Genomic DNA, 14,294 nt, shown 5'->3' on the forward strand with positions numbered 1-14,294 from the left:
ATCTTCGGAACACAAATTAAGATGTGTTTGATGAAATCTGAGAGCTGTCTCACTTCTCAATAGGCTTCCATGTTATTGAAACTTGCCTGTCCAGAAAGTATTTTAAATAACAATATTTAAAATAGTTCAAGTGACTACAGTGGCTCAACCATAAGTTTATCAAGCGATGAGAATAGTGAGCCTACGTTCTGACGTTGTGCTGCGCTGTGACATGTCTGTGTGGCAAGTATTCGCTAAGTTACAGTTAATTTTCTGACGCGATTCAGAATGGACTTTACTGAGAGAAAGACAGCATCTTTATTTTCTTTATTTTGCGAAAAGCACAACATTTTGTTTTTTACTGTGAGTGTGCACGAATAAAAGTAGACACTTAACAGTTTCAAATGGCACGACAGTCGACCCCAAGGGGTTTACAAGGAAACACTGAAAGTAAGTGTTTTATCTCACTTACAATATGTATTTTATAAGATCATATTGATTTATATGCATGTCTAAACAAGCAGAAACTTTTTCCCCGAAATTTTCTTTGAGGTGACTTTTAACAGGGAAAACTTTTAACAGGGATTTATCTCATTTACAATATGTATTTTATAACATCATATTGATGCATGTGCATCTTCACACAGAACACGTTTTTCTTTTCCAATGCATTTATTTTCCCGTTTTTATATGCAAACGCGTTAGGCCAACAAGTATCACGTCTCACGTCTTTTGCAGCGTCTCACACCGCATTGTTCCTGGTAGACTTTAGTAAAGTGCGAAAGCTGAAAGCTGAGGACTGTTGAGGCCCAGGTGAACGTCTTACAAAGCGAGTATTGGCAAAAAATCATCCAGACATCTTGACTGTGAAAGACCGCATGGCACGAACATTCTCCTGGAGACGTCGAGAAATCATGGCAGGAATGTTTGTGGAGGATGTACTCAAAAAATACCGGCCTCGGGCCCTATCTTGCACCCAGCGCAATTGACTTTGTACACCGACGCATGTATCATTCCTATTTTTCACGCGGCACACAGAGGGCTTTTCCCTCCACAGACGCACGTCGGTGAACTTGTGCTCCCGGGGGCGGTTCAGCGAAAAGAGGAGGCATGTTCCGGCGCAAACGTTCCCTGGTGTTTCAGAAAACACTTCCGCCACAGACCAGGGAAAACCTAGTCTAAAGTCAGTGGCGCGTTATTCAGATGCTATTTTAAGGACGAATACTTGGCCATAATTTAGCGTGTGCACAACGTGCATACACTTTGCTTCTCTCATCTACAAAGACACGGCAGTTCCCATTATTGCAAACCATACATAATTACAAGGAAAAATATTACCATGCATTCATAACCTTGTGATTCAGTGAGAGTGAGCCCAAAACATCGGAAAGTCTTTGTGACATTTCTTTATTTAAAAATCAATAGCAAACTGTAACTTAACAAAAAAAAAATACAAACGGAAAATGAAAAGTTGAAAAGATTTAAACAGAAGAACTATAATTATTTTTCCCTCCTCTGATAGGCATGCGACGCGCGCCACGGCGGGATTGGACACTTGAGGGTCTGGGAGTGGCAATGCGTGATGTGCTCCTGGTAGTGGTAGAGCGGGTGGACGGAGATGGAGTGGGGGGAGGAGGAATGGTTACAACAGGAGGAGGAAGAGGCACAACAGGAACAGGTGGTGCGTTTGGAGGCCCACGCTCCATGGCTGCAACAATCCTCTCCAGACTTGAGGGGATTCGCCCGAGAGGCTGAAGCAACATCGCCACCTGGTCAAGACGGGCATTTATACTTTGCCGCATCCCGGACAGCTCCCGCTCCAGTATGTCAAACCTGGTTTGCTGGAGCTGCAGGAACGGGTGGTCCTCCGGTCTGACGATGCTGCCACGGCGTGTAGTGGTTCTGGATCCTCTGCACCTTGGTGGTTGCGCTGCTCCCTCCTCAGCTGGCCCGTGCGCACTGCTCGCAAGGCCAGGGTCTTCTTCCTGCGAAGCTGCGTTACATTGTTTTGATTTATTGTATGGCTGTGTTACATTTAATAATGATTAAAAAGATTTTCATGAGAAATCTCTATGTATGTGAACTTGATTTGTAAGTGTACCTTGGGGTTGGACAGCTAGTGTATTGGGTTGGGTGCCGATTTCAAAGCCCCCAAATCCCTCAACGTTTTCAGCGGTGAGGGTGGATGCAGTGATGTCCTCTGCTGGTGTCAGGTCCTGAGTAGAGGCAAATCCACCTCCAGTTATGCGGCTTGTCCGATTGTAGCAAGCTTGCGGCACTGGTGCGATGTCCTGGGGATGCCAGCCGTAGAAAAAATTGTGGTAATTTCCTCCCACGCCTGTTTAACAGAAGCTAATTTGGGTGGGTTTCTCCCATCCCCATACAATGTCACTTCTCTGTCTTTTACGGCCCTAACGAGAACGTCAGTCTCCTTGGCTGTGAACCGCTCCTGGTGCGCGCCTGGCAAATCCGCCATCATAATAGCAATCCGTCATGGAACAAGCGCGCCTGCTTTTAAAGGGAATGTGAGATGAAGCTCTGTTTGGTTTGTTGCACGTTACGCCCAAACCACACCTATGAATAATGAAGCTACTTCAGACCAACCCATTTTAGATTTGCGTTTAGAGATCCACCCACAAAGTTACTTGCGTTTCGCGTTGGATACTTACGTTGCAGATCGTTAAAATAGGGCCCTCTGTGTTTAGATCAGTATGCTCAATAATGTGCCTTTGACGTTCATTATGTATATTTGGATTATGTTGTGTTCTAAATAAAATACAATCAATCAAAAAAGCCATTTTCTCAAAGGTCCAAACTTTTACACACATGCTGCTCACATATTATTGTAGCAGAGTTTGTGAAAAAAATGTTTGAAGACTATTTGATATATCTGTTAATATACAATTGTTTCTATATTCGTTATATATTGATAGTGTACGGTAACTGGTGTTTAATTGTAAACATCAAATAGAAATGTGACACGAGAAAGCGAGACTTGCACATTGGTGTCACAATATGCAATATTGATATCATATTCACACTACAGTTTTAGACAATGCCACGTTTCTTACCCTCAGTATGCAAAAGCATGCTCCGCCACACAGACCCCAGTTACCACCACATTTATTTTAGACACACACTAGATATTTTGCATGTTGGGCTTTTGTCTCCAATGTCTAATACTGTATTTCCAGAATGTTAAGCAATAAAATGTTGAGTTTTGCAAAAGCGTTCATTGTTGCAAGCCATTACAAGCTGGATGACTAATACATATTTGCCTAAGCAAAACAATTATTTGTATTTAGGGTACATACCCACCAGTCTAACACATTACCTGTCAAACTGATAAATGATTCTGGAATTAAAATCTATGGGTCACTGATAGTCACATTACTGATCAAGAACTTAATGGATATAGAACTTCTGTCAATATTCAGGTAAGATTCAGCAATTAACAAGAAGGCTGGGTTTCAACTGACAATAATTAGGATAGTTAATGGTTTTGTCTTAAAATTTTGAATTTACACTTAAGCAGAGAAGGAATGGTTGCAATATAATGCAAATTGTCCTTTTTAACCTTTTTGATGCATGAATGTTAAATTTAAAAAAGAAAAAAATATCTTAATTTCTATATACTTTGAAAAAAATGTTTTTCCTAAACTTGGTAATTAGTCAGCCATGTTGATTTTTTGTTGTCAGAAATAAAAATACAATTACATAAACAAGGGTTAAAATATAATGCAACGTAATTAATAAAAAAAAGACATGTACACAGTATTGGGGACACTATGTATCAGTGGTAAACCATACCTTGTTCCACTAGTTACGTTATTTACCAGAAACTACAAGATAATGCACTTTACAGCCGTCTTCTATACGTAAAGTATATATATATATATATATATATATATATATATATATAAAGTGAAGACCAAAAAGTCTCAGAACACTAAATATGAGATTCAAAATCAAATTTAAACAAACCTGGAAACAAACTTATTGCTTTGTAGCCTTTCAATAAATTTAGTCTTAGTATCATTTAACAAAAATTATGTCCCACTTTATATTAAGTGTCTTTAACTACTATGTTCTAACATTTAAATTAATCATTTGATACAATGCATTTGTTGTGTACATACATGTTTTTAAGTTGTACGTATGTTTTAAAAAAAACTCCTCTTACCCCACCTTTAAACCTATCCATATCTGTATATAACCTTACCCATATCCCACCTCAAAAGTAGCTAAAGTTTTTTTGCAATTCAACATAAACACCATAAGTAAATTGTATCTGACAATTCATAGTATTAACGACACCTGATATAAAGTGTGACGAAAAATTATTTGTTTCACACAAAGGGCATTTCAAGTCTGTAGTAACCTCTGTCTTAATACTTTAATTGAACCCTTATGTTCTGCAGACATATGTTGCCTATCATAAGTAAACTGGTCAAATTCAAGGTCTAAATTTGAATGGCCTTTTGTAGATGTTGCACTGAAAGAAACATTTATCTGCTAAAATTGTTGTTAGATCATTTTGAACTATTTTCCAAAGCCAAGAGGTCCAGCTGTTCTCAAGTAACCTGCTTATTGATTTTTTTTATTTTATATTTGATTGTTTTATGAATACATAAACAAATGTTTATAATTTCCATTGCAGGCTAGAAAATGAACTGCCAAACTTCCACAACTCATTTCATCTTCACCTGCTTCATTATTCAATGTAAGATAATCATTTCAATAATAAAGTCCAAAACCTGAGCAATTGGAATTCATAAAAAGAGCCTGTCGTTCATGGCCTCTAGGACTGTAATACATCTTTTTGGTTTATAGCTTGTTTCCTTCATGGCTATCTTTGTACTGTTTTCTCTCTTTGGGGCCAAACCCTTCTGGCAGCTGCACTCATGAGATCTGCAGACACCTTAAACTGCTCTCAGCCAACTGCAGAGTCCCTCCTACAATCACTCAGAGAGAGTGTCTTCAACAAAACCCAAATGCGGCCAGTTATTAATCCAAAAACACCTACAAAGATTAGTTTGGGTTTCATTTTGTATGCCATTTTAGGTGTGGTGAGTAAATATCCAAATATACCAATCACTGTATGCAGTCACATTACATTAATAATCTGCAAATGGCTAAATAGAAATTGTGGATGTTTTCCCTTTTAGGATGAAAAAGCTCAAATCTTGGATACATTTATCTGGCTGTGGTTTGTAAGAGCTCTAAGGATCCATTTTGAGCTGTCACCTTGACTTAAATTCCTAAAATCTTAAATAGATTAAATATAATATTTTGATACTTTAAAAAAGTGTTTATATTATATACGTGGAAAATTAATAATGATATTTGCATTTTGAAGGACTGGAATATTGAAGGTTTGAGCTGGGATCCTGATGAATGTGGAACAGACAGAATCACACTGCCAAGAAAAAAACTATGGAGGCCCGATATTTTCATCAGTGAAGTGTGAGTTCCAAAATACAACATTAAAGAGGGCTTATAATTTTTTTTTTTTTTTTTTTTTTTACATTACACAACCTTCTTTAGTATATAATGTTGCTGTTTGAGCATGAAAAGGGTCTGCAAAGTGGCAAAGCACATTTAAGGGTCTAGAGGCGCCTCATAGATGGGACTCTAGCCTCCAAAATGGAGTTAGTTACCCTCGCGGAGAGCTGTAAAGACTCCTGTTGAGTGGCCAAACGTGAAGGCTCCACAGGTCAGGCTGGGGATGCCAAATCATCCCTCCCGCTTGCGAGAGGAGGTCCTTCCTCAACGGGATCGTCCAAGGGGCTGCCAACAGCATCTGTATCAACTGGGGAACCATTGCCTGGTTCCGTCAGAGTGGGGCCACCAGGAGGACCGAGCATCCGACTTCCCTGACTCATCTGATGACCTGAGGGAGCAGGGAAATCGCTGGGCCAGTCGTGGATGAAAAATGTTTGGCTGGAAGAGTTGTCTCCTGAGGCGAAGAGGTCCACCTCTGACCTCTCAAAGACAATCCAAATAACCTGAACCACCTGGGACAACATGTCCGCTCCTTGGTTCAGCCTGCCGGCATGTGAACTGCCCAAAGTGAGCGCAGGTCTCGCCATTCTGTAGAGGGACTAAGACCTGAGACCACCTTGGTGATTTATGAAGGCCACCACCGTCATGTTGTCCGATAGGACGAGGACGTGGTGCCCCCTCAGGACCGGCAGAAAGGTTTTTAGGGCAAGAAAAAAACGCTATCATTTCGAGGCAGTTGATATGCAGGTGCTTCACCAGGCTGAGCCGAACGCTTGCTTCAGACAGAAAATTGAGTGACACAATGTGTGGTCGTAACGTGCAAACGTTTTTAACGTGCAAAAATTTCAGAGGACCTTAACAGTAAATAAATATCAGTTCTGCATATCAGTTATCGAGCACATAAAAATACAAATAATTGGTATTGGTATCGATTATTAAAAAAAATCAATTTTATCAGTCGATCACTTGTTCAGGTTTCTGAGATCGTGGATGGGCCTGAGCCCACCGTCTTTCTTGGGAACGAGGAAGTAGCGGCTGTAAAAGCCTGACTTGCTGCTCACCAGCGGAACCATCTCAACGGCACTTTTTGCTAGCAGTGTGCACTTCAGATTGGAGAACATGTTCATCATTGTCCTCAATCAAATTTCGATTAACACCTTTGATTTGAGGGGTGTCTGTGAGCAAACTGGAGCGAGTAGCCTCATTCTATAGTATGCAGGACCCAACTCGACATGCCTGGGATGGCTTTCCAATCCTGGAGCCAGGCGGTGAGTGGCCTGAGTTTTTTGAGCGGCAGGTCACTGCGTGGAGGCAGGGAACTGTCGTTCGCATTGTTGTGAAGAGGAGAAATGCTCTTTTGAGTAAGTAGGTCTGATATCACAGCGGTAATTTGCTTGGGCACGTACGGAGTGGGTTGGACGGGCCTAGCATGGATAGAGCTTCTATCGCCCAGAGCTAAATGGAGGACTTGAGAGCAAGTACTAGACTTCTTCGAGGGCGGTCTGGCCTCGACGGGACCTGATCCTCTCCTCTTCCTCTCTTTGATATCAGGACAGGTTGTGCAGCGCAGGGTCCAATGTCACTCTGGGGTGGGGGCTCTGGCACTTAGGAAAGGGGTAGCATTTTACCATCTGAGGGCACTATCCAGCTCAGGCTCTGTCTGGGGCTGGGGTTGAGGCTGAGCAGGCGATGGAGCAGGCTTCGCAGACGGCTGGGATGACGGAGCATTCTGGCGACTTGAAAAAGCTGCTGCGCTGGAGAGTTTGGGCAGGAAGTGGTGCATGGGTTGTGACGACTTCTGTGCTGCGGTGAAGCGCTCTGCGAATCCATCAATGGCAGGAACGACCAAACCCGTGGGGGAGACTAGGGAGTCGAGGAGGTTGACTTTATCTGCGTCCTTGATCTCATGAGATTCAACCACAGGTGGCCATGGTCTTGAAGATCGCCTGCACAGTCGCCTCTGTAGTGCGCAGAGCAAGGTCGGTCGCTGTGCGCAACTCCTTGAAGACATTAGGACTCAGGCCGGACTCCTCCATTGCGCTGAGGAGTTTGGCCTGAAAAACTTGGAGCACTGCCATCATCTGAAGTGCTGAGCCAGCCTGGACAGCCACTGAGTAGGCCCTGCCTGCTAAGGCCGAGATGGTCCTGCAGGGCTTAGACAGGTGCATGGCCTTGGCTTTCAGTCCCAGGGCTGATGGTGGGCAGAGATGTGCAGCGACTGCCTCTTCCAGAGAGGAGAGCTTGCCACATCCTTTCCCTTCAGTGCTGTCAACGGAGGTGAGGGTGTGGCAGAAGCAGAAGAGTGGATGCGAGCCGAGAAGGGGGCACGCCACGATTTGGTGACCTCATCTTGTACTTCTGGGAAGAACGGTGCCGGTTTGCTAGGAGGTATGCTGGCTGAGCCCTGGCAGGAACCATTCATCCAGGTGGCTGCGGGCAGGCTCTTCCGGAGTTGACCATTCCAAGCCGAAATCCTACACGGCCTTCGAGAGGATGCGGAGGAGTTCACTGTCCACACTGGCCCATGCTGACACTTTGCGAGGAAGAGAGCCGGGATCCTCTCCGGAGCACGTCCAGCCATCAGCGGAAACTTCCTCCTTTGATTGGCCGAAAGAGACCAAACCGCTCGCAGCAGATGAGGGACGCTGATTCTCACGGTAGAAGAGCACTGGTGAATCGAAATGTAGCAGGGAGAGGGAAGCACACGAATCCTGAGCCGGCATGGGATCACTCAAACCCGACTTTTTCTTCCTCCGAGGTTCCTGGGAGGCCAGAGACTGTAGAGCGGGAGGGTCCATCTTCATGAAAGTAGGTGAGCTGCGAACAAAGCAGGGAGAGACTCATGCTCTCGCAGTGAGAGCAGTCCATCTCAGTAAGCACAGCCTAAGCGTGGGCGCGGCCCAGGCAAGCGATGTACTCACTGTGCCTGTATCCCTAGAATGTGCAAAACAACACTTTTTTTTTTAAATCAACACAATGACAAGTCAACTAATCAACTTAAAACACTAAAGAAATCAACTAATCTACTATATTACTAATCGACTATATTAGTAACATCTTGTCAATATCTGTAATAATAAATAAAACTGTTGTGGCTATCTGTCATGCTGCCCTTTTTAATTACAGCATAAGTGATAACCAAGCCCCCGACACCTATTATGTTTATCTTTACAACAACGGCAAAGCAGAAGATCGGCTGCCAGTCCATGTGATAAGCTCCTGCAACCTAGACATCTACACCTTTCCTTTTGATATTCAAACCTGCACCTACACATTTGGCTCATACAAACACACAAGTAAGTAATAACTTAGGCCATCAATTAAAATATATAATCATGATTAATAACAGGCTAACATTCAGTTTCAATTTAAGGAAAGAAAACCATATTTACGTAAGTTGTGTGGATGACAGTAAGCAGAATATAACTCTATAAAAAGTGCTTTTTGCATCTCGCTCAAAAAAAAAAATATTTAAAAAAAAATGTACATCGACTGTGGCTGATGCAAATTTATTTCTCCCTTTACAGATAGAGATATTCAAATATTATTTTCAGAAACAGTGGAGGCCACGTTTCAGAAATCTCTACAGAACATGGAGAATAAAGGGGAGTGGCAACTGACTGACATAACCGGACAAAAATCTGCCAACTCATCATACTTTAACATGGACGGGTTGGACAGCTGGGATGAACTTGTTTACAATGTTTGTGTCACCATCAATTCCTAAATATTGTAGTTGCTAAATATTGTTAAAGCAAGAAAATGTTATTTTTCAAACTAAGATTAAGTGATGTTAAATTCATAGTTAGGTAAGAATTTTTAATTTGAATGAATTATTCCTATGATTTTGTTTTGTTTATTGTTCTAATGGTTGTCTCATATTAGATTGTCCTGAAGCGCAGACCAACTCTATATGTGGTGAACCTCCTGATCCCCAGCTACTGCCTGATTACCGTAGATCTGTTCAGCTTCCTCCTGCCTCCTCAAAATGTGGACCGTTCTGCCTTCAAAATGACTCTTATTCTGGGCTACACAGTCTTCCTTCTCCTCATGAACGATCTGCTTCCTGTTACAGGAAACACCATCCCTCTAATAAGTCTGTTATCAGACTGTACATAAAAAGCAGGGTCCAAAAGTCTTGAGTCCACTTGTGAAATGTTTCTGTATTGCATTTAATTCTAATAGAAACTTTTAATAACAAATTATATTTTTATTATAATTCTACGCTTCATGTAACGTTCTATTTTTTATTTTATTTTTTGAAATCTTAAAACTCAAGACTCAAGAATCTCAGACTTTTGGACCCCACTGCATTTTTTGCAAAAAAAATGCTTTTTTATATAAAATATGTAAAAATTAAAAATGTACATCATATACATCAGTGGTTCTCAAACTATTCAGGCACCTTTTATTAAATCAGAACTAAATCAGATCTATCTGCAGCCATGTTCCATCTAACTTTCTTCATTATTATTATTATTATTATTTATTTGTTTTTTAACCCTCATATTCTGTTGAGATTGCCTTTTTATGAGATCCCAAAAATGTAGGTTATGTGTAAAATTAACCTCTTATTTTCCTATATACATGTGATTAATATGTTCCTCTGTACTCAAGAAAATTTGGTAGGTGGATATTATTGAAGCTTTAGCTGATTTTACCATAAAATAATCATGCATTTTGCAGAAATGTGACTGGTATTTATTCGAGTAAGTTTATTTAAACAAGTGTATTTAAAACATACCGTAGAAAAATACAATAAAGCAAATCTGTCAGAGTGTGCATACCAGTTATAGTGAATCATAGCTTGTGGTAATGAATTTTTTTTAAGGTTTTTTATGTTTTCTATATCAGGGGTTTAACATATTCATGGTGGTCATCTGAAGCTCATCAAGTATCATAAGATTAGTAAAAGTCATGAAGTATCCACCTGGTGCTTTTCAGTCTATTAAAAGGGTCTTCAGGTTATCAAACTGAAGATGAGACTTAATATTGTAAATTTCTAGCATCATGTTGCTTACCTTCTGTACTATAGTTTAAGACCCACTGATATATACATCAATAACTTTAATTTGAAGGTTGGGAACTTATGTTATTGTCTCCCTCTCTGCCTGCAGATGTGTTTTTCTCTATGTGTTTAGCACTGATGGTGGCCAGTCTATTGGAGACAATTGTTGTTACTAATATTCTTTGTGGCTCGAGTGACTATCCTCCTCTACCAAACTGGGTTAAAGTGCTGTTCCTGCATTACCTGGCACGAATGGTTTGTTTGGGTCAGAAAATCTCTGACCAGAATTCTGCCCCTCAAAGTGAGTCTCACACCGGCTAAACAACCAGTCAAACATTTTCTGCAAAAAAAAAAACAAGCAAATGAATTACAAGTTGGACTTCTGGCAGTATAATGTGTGCATCTACATGAAAACAAATAAATAAAATACTGAATATATCATATACATTAAAATCATAAACTTTAAAAATGATGCAGCATATCTATTTACAACACATCAATGATAAATCTTGTGTTTACTTATCTACAGATCACATTAATAAATCTAACTATTTCTGCCAACAGAAAACACCAATTACATAATTTCCTGCTCACCTGAAATAGAAATAAACCAAATTAGATCCTGTGAAAAGGACATTAAAACACCATTAAATCTTGATGGGCAAGAACTGAAGGAACTAAAGATGCTACATGAAGATTTACTCACCATTCGCCAGCATGTTGATAAGCATTTCTCCAGTGATCAGAACTCAAAGGAGTGGATACAGTTGGGGGAGATCATTGATCGATTTCTGTTTGCTTTGTATGTTGTTTTCCTCACTGTTAGCTTCTTCACCATACTAATATTCTGGTTGTACTGGTCCAGTTTTGACAAAAAAGCATAAAGTCCCAGCTAAAACTGTACATGTTTAAATGCAGATTATCAAATTCACTGGTCGATCTCTTTAAAGACTGCTCAACTGTATGCATGGACTCCTCATAGTGTCTTTTGTTATATAGTAGCTTTTATTTTTAATTACGTACAGCATTTGGTAGTTTGCTATGTAGTATGCTCTTAATGAGTAATGGTGGACCAAGGTTTACCAAATATGAATTTTATCCCACATTATGTGACGTTCTGTCCAATCCAGCCTAAAATGGATTTGAAACGTCTGGCCAAAGGCAATAGAAGTATGCTACAAATAAAGTCAGGAAAAGAGTTTTCTCATAAGAGAAAACATAATGTTCAATGATCAGAAGTTATACTGGTCTTATGATAAACATTCTGTCCTCGAATTTGTTTCAGCATTTAGTCCTGAAATAAGAATTAGAGTATCTTAATCGAATTGTAAATTATGAGAAGAATCTTTTAATGCTTTTGTTTAGTTTTATATGGCAAAGAAAAAAAAAAGTTTCATGTCTTAAATATTTAATTTTGCATCAATAAAGCAATGCTGTGTAAACACATAATGCATATCATCGTGGTTGGCTTAAGTAGCAAGCTAGATCACCACATAGTCACTAGAGGTCACCCACACTTCAATTCTTGTTCTGACTCTTTCTGTTATTCTCTCATTAAACTTCCATTGCAAATGTATTGCTGTAAAACAGTTTTTTTTTACAAATTATGTTACCACTGCCACAGAGAACTTGAATGCACTTTCTTAATGCACGTACATTATCAGCGAATGTAAGTTGAGCCTATCATAAAATAGTAAAAAAAATAAAGAATTATATTTATCAAGGTCCTGGATCTTTATTTCACATTTACCACAGTGATAGTCCTCTGAACACTGATGGCCTCTCACAGTCCTTTTCCACCAAAATAGTGAACTGAATTTCTCTCAGAAGCAGCCCACATTTCCAGCAGTGACTCAAGAGCCGAACAATGATGTAATCAGCTATGTTTTTACTATCCTGCACCCCTACCTGTAACACAGTCTTCATTTAGGGGTTTTGAGAACATAAAAAAATTTAAAAAGTAAATTAAATTAAAAACAAATGTGTGTGTGTGTTTACATAATTATGCCAGTAGGTGGCAACAAATGACTGTCTATATTAGTGAGTCATCTAAGTGATTCGTTCAACTGAATCGTTCAAAAACACTCATTCATTCAAACATCACAACTGTTTTTCAGACAGAAGCAAAGGTACGAAATGTTACTACATATAATATTATAACTGAACAGTTTGGATTTTTACAACTGAAGCTAAACAAGTTTGTTTATTTGCTTGCTTCTGTTGTTGTGTGATGTCTGACTGAAAAAAAAAATAATAATTAAACTTATGCTGCTGGCTGTAAGAGATGGTAATGTAATAGATAATAAATGGTCATAACATATTTTGATAATTTCTCTTTTGCTTTCCTCAGCTTTGCTTACCGCAAACTACAGAAGAGCACATTTTACATTGCATTTATCGGTGATTCTTAGACTATGGGCACTTTTATGTTCTTTCTTTGGTCATATTTTTAAAAACACATATAATTTTGGACAGATTCCTCTTTCTTTGTCAAACTAACAATAAAACCATGTTAAAAACGTTCTACTACCTTTCTATTATTATTTTTTCTTACTTTCAACCTCCTCATAGTTGTCAAAATCACTGTTTTCTCCTTGTCGCACACCCAGACTTTTTAACTTCAACAATGAAAATACAGTTTAAAAATATGACTTATCTGGAAACTATTAATGTACCTGAATTAAGCACTAGTAGAAGAATTAAAATACATTATAGTATTTAATGTTGCACAATATTGGTGTCATTTCCACCACAACACTGTAATGTCCCTTTAAAAAGTCTGTGTGAAAGATTGTTTAGGTGGTTTCTATGGAAATGTTCAGTGACATTATTTTGTTCATTGTAGGTCGGAAAAAATGTAAAATATTAACAATTTATCTTGTAATCTAAGTTTGTCTTCTTACAGACCTTAAAACAAGACAAATTGTTTAAACTTATGAGACTGTGTTACGTGACTTTTGAACAAGTTTTTTTATTCAACTTCACAAGGCTAAAAGTGCCCTAGTTGAAGAAACGCCCTAAATTGCTGTCAATGGAATAGCCAGCATTAATGTTTGTCACATAACAATGATATTAATGAATCAATCGGAACATACCTGCATAAACGTAATTTTTGAATGCTTTCTCCCATATAGCACCTGTTGGTAAAGGGACAGCAAATGAGCCACTCGAATGTGTCGTTCAATATACAATTTGTTAAATGTTAACTTCCATGATATGCGGTCCTACATGTAAAAACATGTCCAAACAACATGAAAAACGTAAACTGAACAAGTATTGTCACAAATAACAACATTATTACCTTTGGCAAAGCCACAAAACAACTTCACCTCAGCTCCTCTTCCCACGGAATGAGAGAGAAAGCGCGCGTTCGGACCAAAAGTTTCTTAAAGCGGCAGTGCTCTGTACAGTAACAATAAAGCCATCGGCTACATGGCATTAACTCACAAAAACATAAACAGATATAAACAGAATAATGGGACAAAAACATGCAAGGCATTTAAAATAATCCATACATTCATAATAAAATTAATCTAATGTAATTAGAATGCTAGAAACAGTGCTGTAGTCTAGTTTTTTTTGTAGTGAATACTGTGATTTTTCCCTCCCAGCCTCATACTCACCCGTCCCAGAGCGACACCCCATAACCACCACCACACTCACTAATGCATACAGTTTGTCTACATGTAATTGAGAGCATTCTGAAAGAATGTAGGCTATATGACCAAAGGGCGGTATGACCAAAAATCTATCATGATATTTTTTTAAGATTCTGGTGATTTCAGGTAGGCTATATCACGTT

At 39.3% G+C, this 14,294-nt stretch overlaps 1 protein-coding gene across 1 annotated transcript; it reads right to left on the reverse strand.

The window, feature by feature from the left end:
- Positions 1-1,460: 1,460 nt before the first annotated feature.
- Positions 1,461-13,838, reverse strand: LOC307169577 (uncharacterized protein; the record flags this gene model as incomplete). Its single annotated transcript, XM_079890311.1, has 4 exons — positions 13,794-13,838; positions 13,588-13,629; positions 2,081-2,270; positions 1,461-1,972 (listed from the first exon to the last, which is right to left on the reverse strand). Exons 2-4 carry the CDS (start codon positions 13,591-13,593, stop codon positions 1,461-1,463), a joined length of 708 nt encoding a protein of 235 aa, XP_079746437.1. The 5' UTR covers positions 13,594-13,629; positions 13,794-13,838.
- Positions 13,839-14,294: the final 456 nt, after the last annotated feature.

Source organism: Squalius cephalus, assembly GCF_949319135.1.
Source record: "Squalius cephalus genome assembly, chromosome: 13".
Taxonomy (NCBI): domain Eukaryota; kingdom Metazoa; phylum Chordata; class Actinopteri; order Cypriniformes; family Leuciscidae; genus Squalius; species Squalius cephalus.